General features: G+C 48.4%; 1 protein-coding gene across 1 annotated transcript in view; it reads left to right on the top strand.

Moving 5' to 3' along the window:
* The window catches only part of slc17a6a (solute carrier family 17 member 6a), a 91,710-nt gene that overhangs the window by 60,229 nt on the left and 9,116 nt on the right, over window positions 1–22,365 (top strand). The window contains exon 10 of the mRNA XM_072466675.1: window positions 14,036–14,146. Within this exon, the coding sequence (XP_072322776.1) occupies window positions 14,036–14,146 (111 nt within the window). The remainder of the gene's footprint in view (window positions 1–14,035; window positions 14,147–22,365) is intronic.

Below are 22,365 nucleotides of genomic sequence, written 5' to 3'. Positions count from 1 at the left end.
GTCCCTTCCTTTGAGAAGACAGATGCAAATCCTTCATTAAGAACATACCCACTTTCATCGACCTCCACACGCAGGTTTTTGTTGGTCTTTAATGACCCTTAATCTTGCCTTAGTTTTACTTTGCTCTGTCCTTATTTATAAAAAAATCTTTGTGTTTCATTTAATTTTACATGTCATTTCATTCACAGCTCCTCCTTGTTTTCCCATTTTCTCTTCAATTACACCTCAGCACTTTCTAGACTATAACAGTTCTTAGTAAGTGAAATGAGCTTCACTTTCGCAGATGGGTACTTCAAAGCCCACAGCTTTGATTGGCAGCTCCTGAACCACATTAAAGACAGTTAAGTGCTTTTGGCGGATAGAAAGAGGGCGTAAAAGTGCTTAAAGCACTTAACTGGTTTGTTTTACAGCTGGGTATTTTGAGATATTCCAAGGACATGACAAAGTACTGTATGAACGGAAGTTTGTTTCTTTTTCAAGTAATTCATTTTGTATACACTTTTCAGCATGCTGATTTATTGGCTTCATCCCATTCCTGAGCCATTTTCTTTGAGTCCGTATCAGGAACAGAATGTCCATCCAGCCACAAGCAGTGGATAGCTTGTTAATTAAAGGTCATTGAAGGCCAATGATCACAAGTGACTGAACGTTTCCAGCCACTGTGCAGGCCTTGTGGTGTCAAGAGCTTGGCCTCTGCCTTGAGGCAGTCTTCAGGAGATAGACTAGGGGGCCCATTCTCCAGGAAGGGGCCCCCCCAACATCTCCCTAACCATACATGCAGCCACTGGCTCTTCACAAATGTGGTCCATTGTTAGTTTCAAATTTTTTAAAGTTGCCTTAAGACAATTCAAGATCCATGTCTGTAATGGAAGGCTGTAGCTTACATTGAAACATAGAAAATAGAAGCAAAAGGAGGCCATTCAGCCCTGAAGACCTGCTGCACCATTCATTATGAACATGGTTGATCATCCAACTCAATGGCTTAATCCATCTTTCCTCCCATATCCTTTGATTCCCTTTCGCTCTAAGTGCAGTATCTAACTGCTTTTTAAAAACATACTGTTTTGGCCTCAACTACTTCCTGTGGTAACGAATTGTACAGGTCGACCACTCTCTGGGTGAAGAAACATCTCCTCATCTCTGTCTTAAATGGTCTACTCCGTCACCTCAAACTGTGACCCCGGTTTTGTACACCCCCACTATCGGGAACTTCCTTCCAGCATCTACCCTGTCTGTTCCTGTTAGAACTTCATAGGTTTCTATGAGATGCTCCTTAATTCTTCTGAACTCCAGCGAATACAATCCTAACTGACTCAATCTCTCCTCATACATCTGTCCCGTCATCCCAGGAATCATTCTGGTAAACCTTCGCTGCACACCCGCGAGAGCAAGAACATCCTTCCTCAGCTAAAGAGGCCAAAACTGCACACAATATTCCAGGTGTGGCCTCACCAAGACCCTGTATAATTGCAGCAAGGCATCCCTGTTCCTGTACTCGAATCCTCTTGCAATGAAGGCCAACATTCCATTTGCCTTCTTTTCTGCCTGCTGTACCTGCATGCTTACCTTCAGTGACTGGTGTAGGATGACACCCAGGTTCTCCTTGCACATTCTCCTCTCCTAATTTATGGCCACTCCAATAATAATCTGTTGTCCCGTTTTCGCTATCAAAGTGGATAACCTCGCATTTATCCAAATTATACTGCATCTGCCATTCTTTTGCAAACTCTCTCAACTTGTCCAAATCACACTGAAGGATCTCTGCATCCTCCTCACAGCTCACCCTCCCACCCAGCTTTGTGTCATTTGCAAATCTGAGATATTGCATTTTGTTCCGTCATCTAAATCATTAATATATATTGTTATTAGTTGGAGTCCCAGCACGGTAAGCTGCGGTACTCCTCTAGACACTGCCTGCCATCTGGAAAAAGATCTGTTTATTCCTACTCTTTGTTTCCTGTCTGCCAACCAGTTTTCTATCCATCTCAATACACTACCCCAATCCCATGCACTTTAGTTTTACACACAAATCTCTTATGTGGAACTTTGTCGAAAGCCTTCTGAAAGTCTAAATAAAGCACATACTGCCCCATATCAACCCTACCAATTACATACTCAAAGAATTCCAGTAGATTTGTCAGACATGATTTCCCTTTATAAATCAATGCTCACTCCGTCTGATCCTGCCACTATTTTCGAAGTGCACTGCTATAAAATCTTCGATAATGGAATAATGGATTACATAAGAACTAGGAACAGGAGTAGGCCATCTGGCCCCTCGAGCCTGCTCCGCCATTTCATGAGATTGTAGCACCGTCAATATGACGTGAGGCAGATTGAGGTAATGTCAATTGAAGGCTTTATTAAGCAGAACTTTATCCCCAGCAGCGTGGTTACAGAATGCAACTGCTGAGGGAAATGGAGGGAAAAACTGGGTTCTTATACCGGTATTTCTGGGTGGAGTCCAGTAGGTGGCAGATCCTATCAGGACCTGGCATCCCTCCACCAATAGCCTGTCGACACGTGGTGTACCGTATTACCCCTAATACATACCACCACATTCACCCCTTGTTGAAAAAAAACCCGGCGGGATGGTGGTTCGCATGGTGGTAGGGATTTACAGAGTCAGTACTGTGCCGTAACTTTGAACAAAACACAAAATTATCGCTTCAACTGGGCCTACGGGCCAAATAGGGTCGGCATGATGCCATAACTATAACAACACACAATAACTGAAAACGTTGAGAGTTAAAGTGATTCGATGAGCCGTTCCAGACCGTTCCATTCTCCCTTTCTACCTGCCCGTTCCCCCGGGGGTTGTAACTGGTCGTCCTGCTCGAGGCTATGCCCCTGCTGAGCAGGAATTGACGCAGTTCGTCACTCATAAAGGAGGACCCCCTGTCGCTATGGATATAGTCGGGGAAACCGAACAGTGTAAAAATGGTACCGAGGGCTTTAATGACCGTGGACGCGGTCATGTCGGGGCAGGGGATGGCGAAAGGGAAACGGGAGTATTCGTCAATGACGTTCAGGAAGTACGCGTTGCGATCGGTGGAGGGGAGGGGGCCTTTGAAATCCAAACTGAGGCGTTCAAAGGGTCGAGAGGCCTTAACCAGGTGCGCTCTATCTGGCCTGAAAAAGTACGGTTTGCACTCAGCGCAGATCTGGCAGTTTCTGGTGACTGTTCGGACATCCTCGACGGAGTAAGGGAGGTTGCGGGCCTTAAGGAAGTGGTAGAAACGAGTGACCCCCGGGTGGCAGAGGTCCCCGTGGACGGCTTGTAGACGGTCCACTTGTACATTGGCACATGTGATGCGAGATAGGGCATCGGATGGCTCGTTCAGCTTTCCGGGACGATACAAGATCTCATAATTGAAGGTGGAGAGTTCGATCCTCCACCGCAAGATCTTGTCGTTCTTGATCTTGCCCCGCTGTGCATTATCGAACATGAAGGCAACCGACTGTTGGTCAGTGAGGAGAGTGAATCTCCTACCGGCCAGGTGATGCCTCCAGTGTCGCACAGCTTCCACTATTGCTTGTGCCTCCTTTTCCACTGAGGAGTGGTGGATTTCTGAAGTGTGGAGGGTTCGGGAGAAGAAGGCCACGGGTCTGCCAGCTTGGTTGAGGGTGCCGCCAGAGCTACATCCGATGCGTCGCTCTCGACCTGGAAGGGGAGGGACTCGTCGATGGTGCGCATCGTGGCCTTTGCGATATCCGTTTTGATGTGGCTAAAGGCCTGGCGTGCCTCTGTCGTCAGGGGAAAAGTAGTGGACTGGATTAGTGCACGGGCCTTGTCTGCGTACTGGGGGACCCATTGGGCGTAATAAGAAAAGAAGCCCAGGCAACGTTTCAGGGCTTTGGCACAGTGGGGGAGAGGGAACTCCATGAGGGGGCGCATGCGTTCAGGGTCGGGGCCTATCACTCCATTACGCACTACGTAGCCCAGGATGGCTAGACGATCGGTGCGGAACACGCATTTTTCTTTGTTGTAAGTGAGGTTCAGGGCGTGAGCGGTCTGGAGGAATTTTTGGAGATTGGCGTCGTGGTCCTACTGGTCATGGCCGCAGATGGTGACGTTGTCGAGATACGGGAACGTGGCCCGTAAACCGTGCTGGTCAACCATTCGGTCCATCTCTCGTTGGAAGACCGAGACTCCGTTCGTGACGCCGAATGGAACCCTTAAAAAGTGGTATAACCGCCCGTCTTCTTCGAAGGCAGTATAGTTGCGGTCACCGGGACGGATGGGGAGCTGGTGGTAGGCGGACTTGAGGTCCACGGTGGAAAAGACCTTGTACTGTGCAATCCGATTGACCATGTCAGATATGCGGGGGAGAGGGTACGCATCTAGCTGAGTGTACCTGTTGATGGTCTGACTATCGTCGATGACCATCCTCTGCTTCTCCCCGGTCTTAACAACTACCACCTGGGCTCTCCAGGGACTATTGCTGGCCTGGATTATGCCTTCCTTCAGCAGCCTCTGGACTTCGGACCGGATAAATGCTCGGTCCTGGGCGCTGTACCGTCTGCTCCTTGTGGCGACGGGTTTGCAATCCGGGGTGAGGTTTGCAAACAAGGAAGGCGGTTCAACCTTGAGGGTCGCGAGGCCGCAGACAGTCACTGGGGGTATAGGGCCGCCAAATTTAAATGTTAAACTCTGGAGGTTGCATTGGAAGTCCAACCCTAGGAGTGTGGGCGCACAGAGATGGGGGAGGACATACAGCCGGTAATTTCGGAACTCCCTCCCCTGCACCGTTAGGTTAGGGATGCAGAACCCCGTGATCTGAACGGAGTGGGATCCCGCCGCCAGGAAAATTTTCTGGGTGCTTGGACGAATTACGAGGGAACAGCGCCTTACCGTGTCCGGATGAATGAAGCTCTCCGTGCTCCCAGAGTCGATAAGACACGGCGTCTCGTAGCCATTCACTAGGACTGTAGTGGTTGCAGTCTGGAGCGTCTGGGGTCCCGACTGGTCGAGGGTCACCGAAGCCAGACGTGGTTGTTGAAGTTGAGCATCGTAATCAGGCAGTATGTGGCCGTCTGTGTCGGGGTCCTTCAGCCAAGATGGCGGCGTCCACGGATCGAGCGCGGTCGGGGGTGTACAAAATGGCGGCGCCCATCTCTCCCTCGTGGCGTCCGGGGTCCAAAATGGCGGCGTCCGTTGGTCACACGTGGATCGCTGGGGGGGGCTGGGTCTATGGTCCCGTTTCTTCCCCGGAGATAGCGGCGACCCCGCGGGACTTGCACACCGTCGCGTAGTGGCCCTTCTTCCCGCAGCTTTTGCAGATAGCCGCGCGGGCCGGGCATCGCTGCCGAGGGTGTTTCGGCTGGCCGCAAAAATAGCAGCGGGGCCTCCCCGGTTGGTCTAGTGTTTTGGCCGCGCAGGTTTGCGGGGGTGGGGGGGTGTCGGAGAGTCGACCGCAGCGGGGTTCCACGGAGCCCAAGGGACTGTAGTGCGGTCGGGGGCGTAGGCGCGGGCGTTACGCGAGGCCTCATCGAGGGATGTCGCCAGGGCCCGAGCTTCTGTAAGTCCCAGTGATTCTTTCTCCAGAAGCCTCTGGCGGATCTGGGAAGAGGCCAATCCTGCCACATACGCATCGCGGACCAGGAGCTCTGTGTGTTCACTCGCTGTTACCGCCGGGCAGTTGCAGTTTTGACCCAGGATCTGCAGAGCGTTATAAAACTCGTCCAGCGATTCCCCCGGAAATTGCCGTCGTGTGGCGAGCTGGTAGCGAGCAAAAAACTGGTTGGCGGGCCGGATGTAGATATCCTTCAGCGCGGCGATGGCACCGGTGAAACCGTCCTCGTCCTCGATAAGGGAGTAGACGTCAGGACTCACCCTGGAATAGAGGACCTGCATCTTTTGTTCGTCAGTCGGTGTGCCGGGGGCCGTTCGGAGGTTGCCCTCAAAGCATGCCATCCAGTGTTTGAAGATAGAGGCCGAGTTAGCTGCTTGGGGTGCGATGCGCAGGCACTCCGGGGTGATTCGGAGCTCCATGTTCCCACGTCGTTTCCTTCAATTTAAATTCTGCTTAATAAATTGTAGCACCGTCAATATGACGCGAGGCAGGTTGAGGTAATGTCAATTGAAGGCTTTAGTAAGCAGAACTTTAGCCCCAGCAGCGTGGTTACAGAATGCAACTGCTGAGGGAAATGGAGGGAAAAACTGGGTTCTTATACCGGCATTTCTGGGTGGAGTCCAGTAGGTGGCAGATCCTATCAGGACCTGGCATCCCTCCACCAATAACCTGTCGACACATGGTGTACCGTATTACCCCTAATACATACCACCACAGAGATCATGGCTGATCTTTGTGGACTCAGCTCCAGTCTCCGGCCCGTACACCATATCCCCGAATCCCTTTATTCTTTAGAAAGGTATCTATCCTTTTTTTTTTCTAGAATTTTTTCACCACCGCCGTCAGACTTACTGGTCTACAATTCCATGTTGTCTCTCGAGCTCTCTTTTTAAATAGTGGGCACAGTAAGAAGTCTTACAACACTAGATTAAAGTCCGACAGGTTTGTTTTGAATCACGAGCTTTCGGAGCGCAGCTCCTTCTTCAGGTGAGTCACTCAGAGCCAGAGAGCCACAGACAATAACATGTCTGCCATTGGGGTCGGCTAAGATCCTAGCGGTAGAAAACTGAACCCATTTATTAATTAAAATTGCCTCACTATGACCCCTACCATTAAAGCCCGAAAGAAAGTGTTGTTCCACCCAGCCCCTTCCACAGCCGCGTCTGCTCTCTGCCCCGCAAATGTGCCCTCTGCAGAAACAGCACATCGGAATTTAAACTCTTAAGGTGAGTAAATATTCTCCATCTTTTCACTGGGCTATTCAACACTGACATTCCAGGTGACCAAACGAATCGGGGGACTCCCTCTGCCCCTCCCCCCCTCCCCCGCCCTCCTCCTCAATTCGGAGTCATCCATATCCACCAACTGAGATTAGCCAACAGACTCATAAAAGGTACCCAGCAACCAGGCCGAGCCCAGTTGGCTGCCAAGCCAAATCACAAGATAATAATAATCATTGTTATTGTCACAGGTAGGCTTACATTAACACCGCAATGAGGTTACTGTGAAAACCCCGAGTCGCTACACTCCGGCGCCTGTTCGGGTACACAGAGGGAGAATTCAGAATGTCCAAATTACCTAACAAGCAAGTCTTTTGGGACTTGTGGGAGGAAACCGGAGCGCCCGGAGGAAACCCACGCAGACACGGGGAGAACGTGCAGACTCCTCGTAGACAGTGTCCCAAGCCGGGAATCGAACCTGCGACCCTGGAGCTGTGAAGCAACAGTGCTAACCACTGTGCTAACGTGCCACTACAGTGCCACCTAAACAATGAAAAATATGAAGTTCACCATCAGCAAACAACCCCCACCCTTATCCTCCTCCTTGGATAGTAAACGTAAAGTTGGCGTGGACCCAGGTGACCATAGGCTGCTTTCCCCTTTGAGGGGGCGAGCTGACTGGTGGTGATTTAACCTGAGGAGCTGCCTCCGCCATTTTCTCTGCCGATGATCTCTGAGAGGCCTCCGATTCTGTCGACCAGCTTCTACTGTCTACTTTTTTTTACCCCTGATCTTTCTGGGCACTTCACTGATATAGGATCAGTATCCCATTAATTCTGTGGGGTTTTCAAAGAAAACTTTGTAGCTAAGAAAATGGGCAAATAGTGCAGCGCCGAAGCACGTGCATCTCTCCCTCCCTAAATAGCCACTGGAAGTTTCAAATAATTAGAAAAGTTAGCAAGTAAGAAAAAGTATGTTTAAGTTTAAGACATGGCAGATGAGGGCAACTGAGTGGAATGTGTGACCTGTCATATGTGGGAAGTCACGGACCATACCAGCATCCTCGATGACCACAATGCAGGAAGTACTCCCAACTGCAGACATCTGGGGCGAAATTCTCCGGAAATGGAGCGATGTCCGCCGACTGGCGCCCAAAATTGCGCAAATCAGTCGGGCATCGCGCCGCCCCAAAGGTGCGGAATGCAGCCGAGCCCCAACCTTAAGGGGCTAGGCTGGCACCGGACGAATTTCCGCCCTGCCAGCTGGCGGAAAAGGCCTTTGGTGCCCCGCCAGCTGGCGCGGAAATGACATCTCCGGGCGGCGCATGCGCGGGAGCGTTAGTGGCCGCTGATGGCATTCCCGCGCATGCGCAGTGGAGGGAGTCTCTTCCGCCCACGGCAGAAGGGAAAGAGTGCCCCCACGGCACAGGCCCGCCCACGGATCGGTGGGCCCCGATCGCGGGCCAGGCCACCGATCGCGGGCCAGATCGCCCCGCGCCCCCCCCCCCCAGGACCCCGGAGCCCGCCCGCGCCGCCTTGTCCCGCCGGTAAGGTAGGTGGTTTAATCTACACTGGCGGGACAGGCATTTTAGCAGCGGGACTTTGGCCCATCCGGGCCGGAGAATCGCGGGGTGGGGGGGCCCGCCAACTGGCGCGGCGCGATTCCCGCCCCCGCCGAATCTCTGGTGGTGGAGAATTCGGCAACCGGCGGGGGCGGGATTCACACCAGCCCCCGCCGATTCTCCGACCCGGCGGGGGGATCGGAGAATCTCGCCCATGATAACTGGGCTTCGGAGCTGGAGCAGAGGCTGGAGATACTGTGGTGCATTCATGAGGCTGAGAGTTACGTGAATAGCACATTTACCGAGGTCGTAACACTGCAGCTCAAGGGACTGTAAAAAAGAAGAGTGGCCACCAGTCAGTTCAAGAGCGACAGGCAGGTAATGCAGGAGTCCCCTGAGGCCCCACTCTTAAATCGGATTTCCATTTTGGAAGCTTGTTCCTCACGGGAGTGCTGTAAGAGCCCCGTTTCTGGCTCCACAAACGGCCTGACTGTACAGGAGGGGAGGAAGAAGGATGGAGGAGCGATTAGTGATAGGGGATTGTCAACCAGGGGCATTGTCAGGCAGTTCGGTGCCTGCAGACGTGACTCCTGGATGATGTTTTGCCTCCCTGGGGTCAGGAATGTCACTGAACAGCTGCGGGACATCTTAAAGTGGCAGATGGTAAGTCAGAGGTTGTGATGCATGTTGGCTCCAATGATATAGGTAGAATAAAGGATGAGGTGCTGCATCAAGAATTTATTGGATTTGGATTTGGATTTTTGTTTTTGTCACGTGTACCGAGGTACAGTGAAAACTATTTTTCTGCGAGCAGCTCAACAGATCATTAAGTGCATCAAAAGAAAAGGAAATAAAAGAAAATACATAATAGGGCAACACAAGGTATACAATGTAACTACATAACACCAGCAACGGGTGAAGCATACAGGGTGTAGTGTTCATGAGTTCAGTCCATAAGCGGATCATTTAGGAATCTGGTAACAGCGGGGAAGAAGCTATTTTAGAGCCTGTCCGTGCGTGTTCTCAGACTTTTGTATCTCCTGCCCAATGGAAGAAGTTGGAAGAGTGAGTAAGCCGGATGGGAGGGGTCTTTGATTATGCTGCCCGCTTTCCCCAGGCAGCGGGAGGTGTAAATGGAGTCAATGGATGGGAGGCAGGTTCGTGTGATGGATTGGGCGGTGTTCACGACTCTTTGAAGTTTCGTGCCGTCTTGGGCTGAGCAGTTGCCATACCAGGCTGTGATGCAACCAGATAGGATGTTTTCTATGGTGCATCTGTAAAAGTTGGTCAAAGTTAATGTGGACATAATAATATAATATATAATAATCGTTTATTATCACAAGTAGGTTTCAATGAAGTTACTGTGAAAAGCCCCTCGTCGTCACATTCCGATACCTGTTTGGGGAGGCCGGTACGGGAATTGAACCTGCGCTGTTGGCATTGTTCTGCATTGAAAGCCAGCTATTTGGCCCACTGTGCTAAACCAATCCCTCACAAATTTCCTTAGTTTTCTGAGGATGTGTAGGCGTTGTTGTGCTTTCTTGGTGAACATGCTGAATTTCCTTAGTTTCCTGAGGAAGTATCGGTGCTGTTGAGCTTTCTTGGTGGTAGCGTCGACGTGGGTGGACCAGGACAGATTTTTGGAGATGTGTACCCCGAGGAATTTGAACCTGCTAACCATCTTCACCTCGGCCCCGTTGATGCTGACAGGGGTGTGTATGGTACTTTGCCTAGCTCAGGGAGCTAGGCAGCACATTAAAAGTAGAACATCAAAGGTTGTTATCTTTGGATTATTTCTGGGGAAGGTGGGACATGTATAAGTGGGTGGTCTGCATCTGAACCCGAATGGGACCAACATCCTTGCAATGGGTTTGCTAGACCTTTTCGGAGTTTAACGAGTTCAGCAGGGGGAGGGTACACAGAGCGTTTTTACAGTAGGGACACAGTACACTATAGTAAAGGAACCAAGACAGAGGGAATTCAGCCACGTTGAGTTCCAAGCGAGTAAGGCGAGGCTGGGTGACCTCGACTTTAAAAGCGAGGAGTATTATAAGTATGACTGATGAGTTAAGAGCGTGGATTAACACATGGAATTGAGATATTGTTGCCATCACAGAGACATGGTTGAGGGAAGGACAGGACTGACAACTCAACATTCTAGGGTATAAGATCTTCAGGTGAGACAGGGGAGGGTGGAAAGGAGGAGTTGGTGTTGCATTATTAATTAAGGAGACAGTTACGCAGTAAGCAGGGATTATATCTTGGAAGGCTCTTCAAATTAGGTTTATAGAACTTAGGAACAACAAGGGGAATGTTACATTGTTGGGAGTGTATTAAAGGTCCCCAAACAGTCAGTGGAGGAGCAAATATGTGGACAATTCACTTAGATGCGTAAAAATTATAATAATAGGATAATTATATTTGGAGATTTCAACTTCCCCAACATTAATTGGGATAATCATAGTGTAAAGGGTTTAGAGGGGGCATGTTTCTTGAAATATATTCAGGAGAGATTTTTGTATCAATATGTAGAAAGTCCAACATAGGAAGGCGCAGTGCTGGGTCTAATTCTGTGGAGCAAAGCAGGACAGGTGTTCAAGGTGGTGGTGGGGGCACATTTTAGTGATAGCCAACACAACACGGACCAATTTAAGTTTGTTTCTGAAAAGGAAAAAGATGGTCTGCAAAAAAAGGTTTGGATTGGAGGAAGGCAGATTTTATTAAAATAAGGCAGCATCTGGTCAAAGTTGACTGGGAACAGCTTCTTGTGGGAAAATGTACAACAGAGCAGTGGGGGAGGGGTCATTCAAAAAAGAAATGGGGAGAATACATGCCCAACATGTTCCCTTTAATGTAAGAGGAACTAGCCCAGAGACCCCTGGATGTCTAGGAACTTTCAGGACTGGATAAGAAAGAAAAGAGGGGCTTTTAGGAGGTAAAAAAGGGAGCAAATTAGCGGAAACCTCAGTGAATTATAGAAAGTACAGGGGGATTTGAAGAAAGCAACGAGGAAAGCAAAGAGGGTACATGAGGAAGTATTGACAGGTAGGATTACTTAGAATCCCAAGATATTCTGTAAGTGTATTAAGAGGATAAGCAAGGGCAGAGTAGGGTCCATGAGGAACCAAGGGGCCAATCTGTGCGTGAAGCTGGAGGGCATTGGTAGGGTGTTAAACAAGTACTTCACATCTGTCTTCACCCGGGAGAAGGAGGATGTGTGTACAGAATTCGGGGAGAAGAACGGTGAGGTTCTTGAACAGTTTGACACAGGGAGTGAGGTGATATATATAAACAATACAGATGAGAATGTGGGGGGGGGGGGGATGATAAGTAAGTTTGCGGATGACACGAAGAGTGGCAGGGTGGTTAACAGTGAAGAAGAAGGTCTTAGGTTGCAGGAAGATATAGATGGGTTGGTCAGATCAGTGACAGATGGAATTTAACCCTGAAAAGTGCAAGGTGAACAAGACAAGAGAGTTCTAAATGAATTGCAGGTTGCTAGGAAGCTCAGAGGAACAGAATAATTATGGGGTGCCTCTCCACAGATCCCTGAAGGGAGCAGGACAGGTGAATAGGGTAGTTCAGAAGGCATATGGGACATTTGCCTTTATCAGTCGTGGCACAGATTACAATAGCAGGGAGGTTATTTTGGAGCTGTACTAAAGTTTGGTTAGGCCCCAGCTGGAGTACTGTGTACTGTTCTGGTCACCTCACTATAGGAAGGACATTGGGCGGGATTCTCCCCTACCCGGCGGGGCGGGGGGTCCCGGCGGGACGGAGTGGCGTGAACCACTCCGGCGTTGGGCCGCCTAGGGGCTCGGCCCGTCCCGGAGTGGTTGGCGCCCCGCTGGCTGGCATGGAAGGCCTTTGGCACCACACCAGCCGGGGCCGAAGGGACTCCACCTGCCGGCGGCAGTCCGCGCATGCGCGGGAAAGTCAGCGGCTGCTGACATCATCCCCGCGCCTACGTGTCGGCCATGGCGAATGCTGATGGTTGGCGCGTAGGAAAAGAGTGCCTCCACAGTACAGGCCCGCCCGCGGATCGGTGGGCCCCGATCGAGGGCCAGGCCACCGTGGGGGAACCCCCTGGGGCCAGATCGCCCCGAGCCTCCCCAGGACCCCGGAGCCCGCCCGCGCTACCAGGTCCTGTTGTTAAGGAACCTGGTTCAATTTACGCCGGCGCGACCGGCATAGCAGCAGCGGGACTTCGGCCCATTGCGGGCCAGAGAACCGCCGGGGGGGGGGGGGGGGGGGGGGGCCCGCCGACTGGCACGGCGCGATTCCCACACCCGCCGAATCTCCGGTGCCGGAGAATTCGGCGGCCGGCGGGGTCGGGATTCACGCCGCCGCCCCGGCGGGTCGGAGAATCCCGCCCGTGATTGCACTGGAGTGGGTGCGGAGGCGATTGACCAGGATGTTGCCTGGGATGGAGCATTTGAGTTATGAAGAGAGGCTGGATAGGCTGGGGTTGTTTGCTTTAGAGCAGAGAAGGCTGAGAGGTGACCTGATTGAAATGTATAAAATTATGAGGGGTATGGACAGGGTGGATGGGAATCAGCTCGTCCCCTTAATTGAAGGGTCAATAACAAGGAGGGCATCATTTTAAGGTGAGCGGCAGGAAGTTTAGGGAGGATTTGAGGAAAACATTTTTCACCCGGAGGATGGTGGGAGTCTGGAGTGCAGTGCCTGGGAGGGTTGCAGAGGTCGGAATCCTCACAACCTTTAAAAAGCACATGGATGAGCATTTGAAATGTCAGGACAATCCCGGCTATGGGCCAAGTGCTGGAAAGTGGGATTAGTATCGATTTAGTGTAGTTTTGTTGATGCAGACACGATGGGCTGAAGGCCTTTTCTGTAGTGTATGCCTCTGTGGTTCTATGACTCTTAGACCTATTGTTGCTTAATTGGATGTTGAGCTTGGCTTCTGGCCGTTTAACTAGCCATTCCAGGCATGATACATGTCAAGTAACAGTTCTCGAAAGCTGGGAGATTGTGACCTGCATTTGACCCCGATTTTAGGGTGGGGGCCCAACTTCAAAATCCTGCCGCTCATCTGAGGACGTGGGAAACTGTGAGAAGACCACATTTATTGCCTCCTATTAGTTGGCCTGAGGAGATGATGGGCAACCTTCTAGAATTGCTGTGGATCAAGTGGTGATGGTGCTTATACAAAGTGGTGGCTGACAGGCGTTTCCAGGATTGTGACCCAGCTCTGGTGAAGGAACGAAGAATGGTCCAAGTCTGGATGATGGGTGAATTGGTTTGAAACTTGCAGGCGAATGTGTTTCCATCTCACAATCTCCCTCCTCCTTGATGGTAGAGGCCACGAGGCTGTGGATTGTGACTGAAGTGAATGATACGTTTTGCAGGCACAGTGTGCTGTTTGTGGAAGAGACTTATAATGAATTCATGGACAAGGGGCTCCGATCAAGTGAACTGCTTTGCCATGGATGGAGTTGATTTTCTTGTGGTTGTACGCCTCTGGAGAAATAATGATATTCTATTGTTCTTTGACTGAAGCTACAGAAGTACATGTTATTGTTACAAACAGTAGGGAGGCATCTTGACATCAGGAAATAAAGCTATTTGGTACAAGGTATTAATGATTAATGTCATAACCTCAGAATTATGAACAATTCTTCCCTGGAATGTAACTAATGTACTTCATTTTCCTGAAGGCTTTGGGCTGGAAGCAACGTTCCTTCTTGTAGTTGGCTACTCACACACTAAAGGAGTTGCAATTTCCTTCCTTGTCTTGGCTGTTGGATTCAGCGGTTTCGCTATATCAGGTAAGACAGTATTTAAAAATGCCTGATAAAGTTTGCGATTATTATACGAATCAAAGTCAGCCCGACCTTTTCTATCTGCAACAAAAGCGAATTATATTTCAGATTTCTATCATCCGCATTACTTTGATTTTTTTAAAAATTAAACGTATTTTATTACAAACATGTATCAAAACAGGTTACAGCTGTTATGGTCCAGGGTTTAGAGAACCCCAAAGTGTATCATGGAGTTCACCTGACCCACAACTTTTAATAGATTGTGGTATGGGGAGCACACGGCCCACTCTACAGGTGTGGTACAGCAGAAATGGAAAAGTATTTTTTAAAGCAAAACAATGTTTATTCTATGAATTCACGTTAACCTTCTTAAAACAAATAGTGAACATCTTAGCAACCATTAATTCAAATACAACCCCCAAAGAGTACAACACCAAGTAATCCGTAAGCTGTCCTTTTAACATCCAGAAGAACATAAGAACTAGGAACAGGAGTAGGCCATCTGGCCCCTCGAGCCTGCTCCGCCATTCAATGAGATCATGGCTGATCTTTGTGGACTCAGCTCCACTCTCCGGCCCGTACACCATATCCCCGGATCCCTTTATTCTTTAGAAAGGTATCTATCTTTTTCTTAAAGATGTTTAAAGAAGGAGCCTCAACTGCTTCACTGGGCAAGGAATTCCAGAGATTCACAACCCTTTGGGTGAAGAAGTTCCTCCTACACTCCGTCCTAAATCTACTTCCCCTTATTTTGAGGCTATGCCCCCTAGTTCTGCTTTCCCCGACCAGTGGAAACAACCTGCCCGCATCTATCCTATCTATTCCCTTCATAATTTTATATGTTTCAATAAGATCCCCCCGCACCCTTCTAAACTCCAATGAGTACAGTCCCAGTCTACTCAACCTCTCGTCATAATCTAATCCCCTCAACTCTGGGATCAACCTAGTGAATCTCCTCTGCACTCCCTCCAGTACCAATATGTCCTTTCTCAGGTAAGGAGACCAAAACTGAACACAATACTCCAGATGCGGCCTCACCAACACCCTATACAATTGCAGCATAACCTCCCTAGTCTTGAACTCCATCCCTCTGGCAACGAAAGACAAAACTCGATTAGCCTTCTTAATCACCTGTTGCACCTGCACTCCAACCTTTTGCGACTCGTGCACCAGCACACCCAGGTCCCTCTGCACAGCAGCATGTTTTAACATCTTACCGTTTAAATAATAATCCATTCTGCTGTTATTCCTCCCAAAATGGATAACCTCACACTTGGCAACATTGAATTCCATCTGCCAGACCCTAGCCCATTCACCCAACCTATCCAAATCCTTCTGCAGACTTCCGGTATCCTCTGTACTTTTTGCTTTACCACTCATCATAGTGTCGTCTGCAAACTTTGCCACATTGCACTTGGTCCCCAACTCCAAATCATCTATGTAAATTGTGAACAACTGCGGGCCCAACACTGATCCTTGAGGGACCCCACTAGTTACAGGTTGCCAACCAGAGAAACACCCATTTATCCCCACTCTCTGCTTTCTATTAGTTAACCAATCCTCTACCCATGCTACCACTTTACCCTCAATGCCATGCATCTTTAGTTTATGCAGCAACCTTTTGTGTGGCACCTTGTCAAAAGCTTTCTGGAAATCCAGATATACCACATCCATTGGCTCCCCGTTATCTACTGCACTGGTAACGTCCTCAAAAAATTCTACCAAATTAGTCAGACACGACCTACCCTTTGTGAACCCATGCTGCGTCTGCCCAATGGGACAATTTCCCTCCAGGTGCCCCGCTATTTCCTCCTTAATGATAGATTCCAGCATTTTCCCTACAACCGAAGTTAAGCTTACCGGCCTATAGTTACCCGCTTTCTGCCGACCTCCTTTTTTAAACAGTGGTGTCACGTTTGCTACTTTCCAATCCTCTGGGACCACCCCAGAGTCTAGTGAATTTTGATAAATTATCACTAGTGAGTTTACAATTTCCCTAGCCATCTCTTTTAACACTCTGGGATGCATCCCATCAGGGCCAGGAGACTTGTCTACCTTTAGCCCCATTAGCTTGCCCAATACTGCCTCTTTAGTGATTACAATCATCTCAAGGTCCTCACCTATCATATCCTTATTTCCATCCGTCACTGGCATGTTATTTGTGTCCTCCACTGTGAAGACTAACCCAAAAAACCTGTTCAGCTCCTTAGCCATTTCCCCATCTCCTATTATTAAATCTCCCTTCTCATCTTCCAAAGGACCAATATTTACCTTAGCCACTCTTTTTTGTCTTATATATTTGTAGAAGCTTTTACTATCTGCTTTTATGTTCTGAGCCAGTTTACTTTCATAGTCTACCTTACTCTTCTTTATAGCTTTTTTAGTAGCTTTCTGTTGTCCCCTAAAGACTTCCCAGTCCTCTAGTCTCCCACTAATTTTTGCCACTTTGTATGTTTTTTCCTTCAATTTGATACTCTCCCTCACCTCCTGAGATATCCACGGTCGATTTTTCCACTTTCTACCGTCTTTCTTTTTTGTCGGTATGAACCTTTTCTGAACACTGTGTAAGATCGCTCGGAAGGTTCTCCACTGTTCCTCAACTGCTTCACCATGAAGTCTTTGCTCCCAGTCTACCTTTGCTAGTTCTTCTCTCATCCCATTGTAATCGCCTTTGTTTAAGCACAAAACACTAGTGTTTGATTTTACCTTGTCATCCTCCAACTGTATTTTAAATTCCACCATATTGTGGTCGCTCCTTCCAAGAGGATCCCGAACTATGAGATCATTAATCAATCCTGCCTCATTACACAGGACCAGATCTAGGACCGCTTGTTCCCTTGTAGGTTCCATTAAATACTGTTCCAGGAAATTATCCCGGGCACATTCTATAAACTCCTCCTCAAGGCTGCCTTTACCAACCTGGTTAAACCAATCGATATGCAGATTAAAATCTCCCATGATAACCGCTGTACCATTTCTACATGCATCCGTTATTTCTTTGCTTATTGCCTGCCCGACCACCCTGTTACTATTTGGTGGCCTATAGACTACTCCTATCAGTGTCCTTTTCGCCTTATTATTCCTGATTTCCACCCAAATTGATTCAACCTTGTCCTCCATAGCACCAATATTATCCCTTACTATTGCCCAGATGCCATCCTTAAACCACAAAGCTACACCACCGCCCTTACCGTCCATTCTATCCTTTTGTATAGTCTGATACCCTTGGATATTTAACTCCCAGTCATGACCATCTTTTAACCATGTTTCAGTAATGGCCACTAAATCATAGTCATTCACGATGATTTGCGCCATCAACTCATTTACCTTATTTCGTATACTACGAGCATTCAGGTAAAGTACACTTATGCTGTTTTTTATGTCTTTGTTATGAATCCTAACACCTTGATCAGTAACTTTTCGCAATTTATTTTTCCTCTTAACCTTTCTCCTAATTTTCCTTGTCTTTGAACCCATATCTTTACAAAATAACCTGTCACGTAACCTGCTGCCTTGATCTCCATTAACCATTATACTGTCCATAGCTTTACACATCCCTTCCCCCCAACTTGCTAGTTTAAAGTCCTTGTGACCAACCTATCTATCCTATTCGCTAGAACACTGGTCCCAGAATGGTTCAGTTGAAGACCGTCCCAACGCTACAGGTCCCTCCTGCCCCAGTACTGATGCCAATGCCCAATGAAATGGAATCCCTCTTTCCCGCACCATTCCTTTAGCCACGTGTTAACTTCCCTAATTTTCTCAACCCTATGCCAATTGGCACGTGGCTCGGGTAGTAATCCAGAGATTATAACCCTGGAGGACCTGTTCTTTAATTTAGTCCCTCGTGTTTGATAATCCCCAAACAGGTCCTCTTTCCTAGTCTTACCTATGTTGTTAGTCCCAACGTGGACCACAACAACTGGATCCTCCCCCTCCCTCTCCAAAATCCTTTCAAGCCGATCAGAGATGTCCCTCACCCTGGCACCGGGCAGGCAACATACCATGCGGGACTCTCGATCTGGCTTACAAAGAATGCCATCAATCCCCCTAATTATAGAACCCCCTACAACTACCACTTGTCTTTTTGCTCCCCCCTCTTGAATGGCTTCCTGTACCACGGTGCAGTGGTCAGTCAACGCATCCTCCCTACAGCCCTCTTCCACACCCACACAGGGAGCAAGTACCTCATACCTGTTGGACAAGGTCAAGGGCTGAGGCTCCTCAACTCCTAAACTCAGGATCCCCCTACCTGCCTTCCTTGCAGTCACACCACTCTGTCCCTGACCACTGACCGAATTACCAGTACTTATTTTGTGACTGCCTCCTGAAACAAAGCGTCCAGGTAATTTTCCTCCTCCCTGATGTGCCGCAGTGTGTGCAGCTCGGTCTCCAGCTCATCAATTCTGAGCCGAAGTTCCTCGAGCAACCAACACTTGCTGCAGATGTGATCACTGACGATCTCAATGGGATCCACCAGTTCCATCATCATACAGCAAAAGCACATCACCTGTCCAGCCATATTCAACTAGTTAATTAATTTGAATAATTTTTTTTTTTAATAGACCCTCAAGGATTAACCCGAACACCAACAAAAACACAGCCACTCACCCGAACTCAGTCACTCACCTAAACTCAGATGTACTCTGTTCCAATCAGCACTCCGTGACTAAAGGCACTCCTGCCACACCTTTTGTGCACTCACCTCTCCCAGCACTGCCCCGGCTCTCTCTCCTCTCGCGCTGTTTTCGCTGTCCCGGCTCTCTCTCCTCCCGCGCTGTTTTCGCTGTCCCGGCTCTCTCCTCCCGCGCTTTTAAAATCTCCCGGCTCTCTCCTCCCGCGCTGTTTTCGTTGTCCCGGCTCTCTCGTCCCGCGCTGTTTTCGCTGTCCCGGCTCTCTCTCCTCACGCGCTGTTTTCGCTGTCCCGGCTCTCTCTCCTCTCGCGCTATTTTCGCTGTCCCGGCTCTCTCCTCCCGCGCTTTTTAAATCTCCCGGCTCTCTCCTCCCGCGCTGTTTTCGTTGTCCAGGCTCTCTCTCCTCTCGCGCTGTTTTCGCTGTCCCGGCTCTCTCCTCCCGCGCTTTTTAAATCGCCCGGCTCTCTCCTCCCGCGCTGTTTTCGTTATCCCGGCTCTCTCCTCTCGCGCTGTTTTCGTTGTCCCGGCTCTCTCCTCCCGCGCTGTTTTCGTTGTCCCGGCTCTCTCTCCTCTCGCGCTGTTTTCCCTGTCCTGGTTCTCTCCTCCCGCGCTGTTTTCGTTGTCCCGGCTCTCTCCTCCTGCGCTGTTTTCGCTGTCCCGGCTCTCTCTCCTCTCGTGCTGTTTTCGCTGTCCCGGCCCTCTCCTCCCGCGCTGTTTTCGTTGTCCCGGCTCTCTCTCATCTCGCGCTGTTTTCGCTGTCCCGGCTCTCTCCTCCTGCGCTTTTAAAATCTCCCGGCTCTCTCCTCCCGCGCTGTTTTCGCTGTCCCGGCTCTCTCTTCTCTCGCGCTGTTTTCGCTGTCCCGGCTCTCTACTCCCGCGCTTTTTAAATCTCCCGGCTCTCTCCTCCGGCGCTGTTTTCGCTGTCCCGGCTCTCTCTCCTCTCGCGCTGCTTTCGCTGTCCCGGCTCCCTCCTCCCGCGCTTTTTAAATATCCCGGCTCTCTCCTCCCGCGCTGTTTTCGCTGTCCCGGCTCTCTCTCCTCTCGCGCTGTTTTCGCTGAGAAGACTTAAGAAACACATTTTAACAGAAGCACATTAAGTTTACATTCACTACTGAGAACATTTATAATTCTGAATTCACCAAATGATCAAGAGATAGTCTTTTCATGGCAGAGAGATCAGCAGTACACCTGCTCTGTCTGGCTTCAGCTCCAACACTGAAAACAAAACTAAAACACACCCTGCAGCAAACAGCCTAAAACTAAAGTAAAAAGCTGACAGACAGCCCAGCTCCACTCCCCTCTCTGACATCACTGCAGTAGTAAACACCCATTTCTTAAAGGTACTCTCACTACAGATATTTATATACACCCCCATTTATAAACACCCATTTCTTAAAGATACTCTCACATGACACCTCCACCCAAGAAAAATAAAAATAAACCATCAACTTCAAGATGGTTTAATTTTTCACCTTTTCACTATCCTTTAAGAAATGCACACAATAAATATACTTTTTTGTTTCAAAAAAAAACAACACACGCAAACAGATATAATAATATAGTCCATTTTTTTTCGTTCTTCTTCTTCCACGTTGTGTCAAGGGTATCAGAAACTCCCCAATAACTTCCGTTTTCACATCCCGTGGGACTAATCGACCCCGTCCGATTGTATGGCCAAGGAATGTGACTTGGGCCTTTCCAAATTCACTTTTGGCTAGGTTTATCACCAAACCCGCCTCCTGAAGTAGATCGAATAGCTCCATAAGATGTTTTCAATGTTCTGTCCATGTCTGGCCGAAAATGACCAGATCGCACAATTGGGTAATCCTGAAATGATTTTGTTAGTTAACCATTGAAATGTGGCTAGGGCGTTTTTCATGCCAAATGGAATAACTTTGAATTGGTATATACCATCTGGAGTCACAAAAGCTGAAATCTCCTTTCAGATTAAGGTATCTGCCAGTAACCTTTAAGTAAATCCAATTTGGAAATAAAAGCCGATTGTCCCACTTTCTCAATGCAATCCTCCAAACGTGGATAGGATAAGAGTCTGTTCTTGTAACTGCATTAACCGTTCTATAGTCCACACACAACCGTGGGTACCGTCTGGTTTAGGTACCATCACTATGGGTGAGCTCCATTGGCTGCAACCAACTTCAATTATGCCATTTTTAAGCATACTCTCAATCTCTTGGTAACCTGTGCCAATTTGAAAGGGTTGAGTCTGTCTGGATGTTGTTTGATAGGAACAGCATTTCCCACATCTACATCATGTGCAACCATTTTAGTACTTCCCAATTTATTTCCACAAACTTGCCCATGTGATATCAATAACTCTTTCAGGTCAGTTCATTTTTCCTCTGGAAGGTAACTCAACAATTTATCCCAATTTTTAAGAACATCCTCGTTTTCCAATTTAATTTGAGGTATGTCAAATTCACAGTCATCTGAGTTTGATTCGTCACTTTGAGTTAGAATCATAAAAACCTTCTCCTTTTTCTCTCCTTCCCTTTCAAAGTACCTTTTAAGCATATTCACATGACACACTCGGTGAGTCTTCCTTCTATCTGGTGTTTTTACCACGTAATTCACCTCACTTAACTTCCTTTCAATCTGATAAGGTCCGCAAAACCTAGCTTTTAAAGGCTCACCTATCACTGGTAACAACACTAAAACGTTATCTCCACTGGCAAAACTACGAACTTTGGATTTCTTGTCTGCGATCTGTTTAGTGAAGAGTAGTGAAGTGGTAGTAGGAGTAATAGAGAAAATATCTTGTCCAGAAATACGGAAGAGGAATCTGAGTGTATACCAGAGTGTTATTACCATAAAAGTAATGTTTTGATGAGAAAATGGAGACCTTTACATATGCAGGCGGATGAAAAGCTTGATGTCGGAAAACAAGCTTTGATTTATGAACTAATTCATAATCATCTGCCATTTCTGCTGCTAACCTCACAGTTTTAACTATCTGCTCTTCCACATGAGTTCTCACTACATCAGGAATTTAATTTTTAAACTCCCCCAAAAGCATAATTTCTCTGAGTACTTCATACGTTTGGTCTATTTTCAAAGCCCTTATCCACCTCTCTAAGTTACTCTGTTTGAGCCTTTCAAACGTCATGTATGTTTGACGAAATTCTTTCCTTAATGATATAGCTGGTTCGCAGGTGGGAGTGATGCCTACTGTGGTTGATCAGCCAGTGGAAAATCAGACAACTGAAGTGTTGAAGGAAAATTTCCTGGGATTTTTCCGGATTGTGTACTAACAAGGTCACAAAGTCACAGGTTAAGCCAAGAGGAGAAATCAAAGAGTGAAGATGAAGTTGAAGTAACAATTATCAGAAATGATTTTTGATCAGATGGTTGAAAAAGAACTGGAACAGGTGGAGGATGAGGTGGATATTTTTAGTTCAGGAAAATTGGCGGAGTCACAACAGAATCCCCTGCCACTCTGCCGACCCCCTGAGAGCCATCGCCAATGGCTCTATGGCCAGCGTAAACAGCAGCGGTGACAGTGGGCACCCCTGCCTCATACCCCTGTGTAAGTCAAAGCTTTGTGAGTTCATATCATTCGTCCTTACCCTCACC

This window comes from Scyliorhinus torazame, chromosome 10 (genome assembly GCF_047496885.1).
Source record: "Scyliorhinus torazame isolate Kashiwa2021f chromosome 10, sScyTor2.1, whole genome shotgun sequence".
Lineage (NCBI taxonomy): Eukaryota > Metazoa > Chordata > Chondrichthyes > Carcharhiniformes > Scyliorhinidae > Scyliorhinus > Scyliorhinus torazame.
Note: the sequence above shows the minus strand (reverse complement) of the source record. Positions and strands in the feature narration are given on the sequence as shown.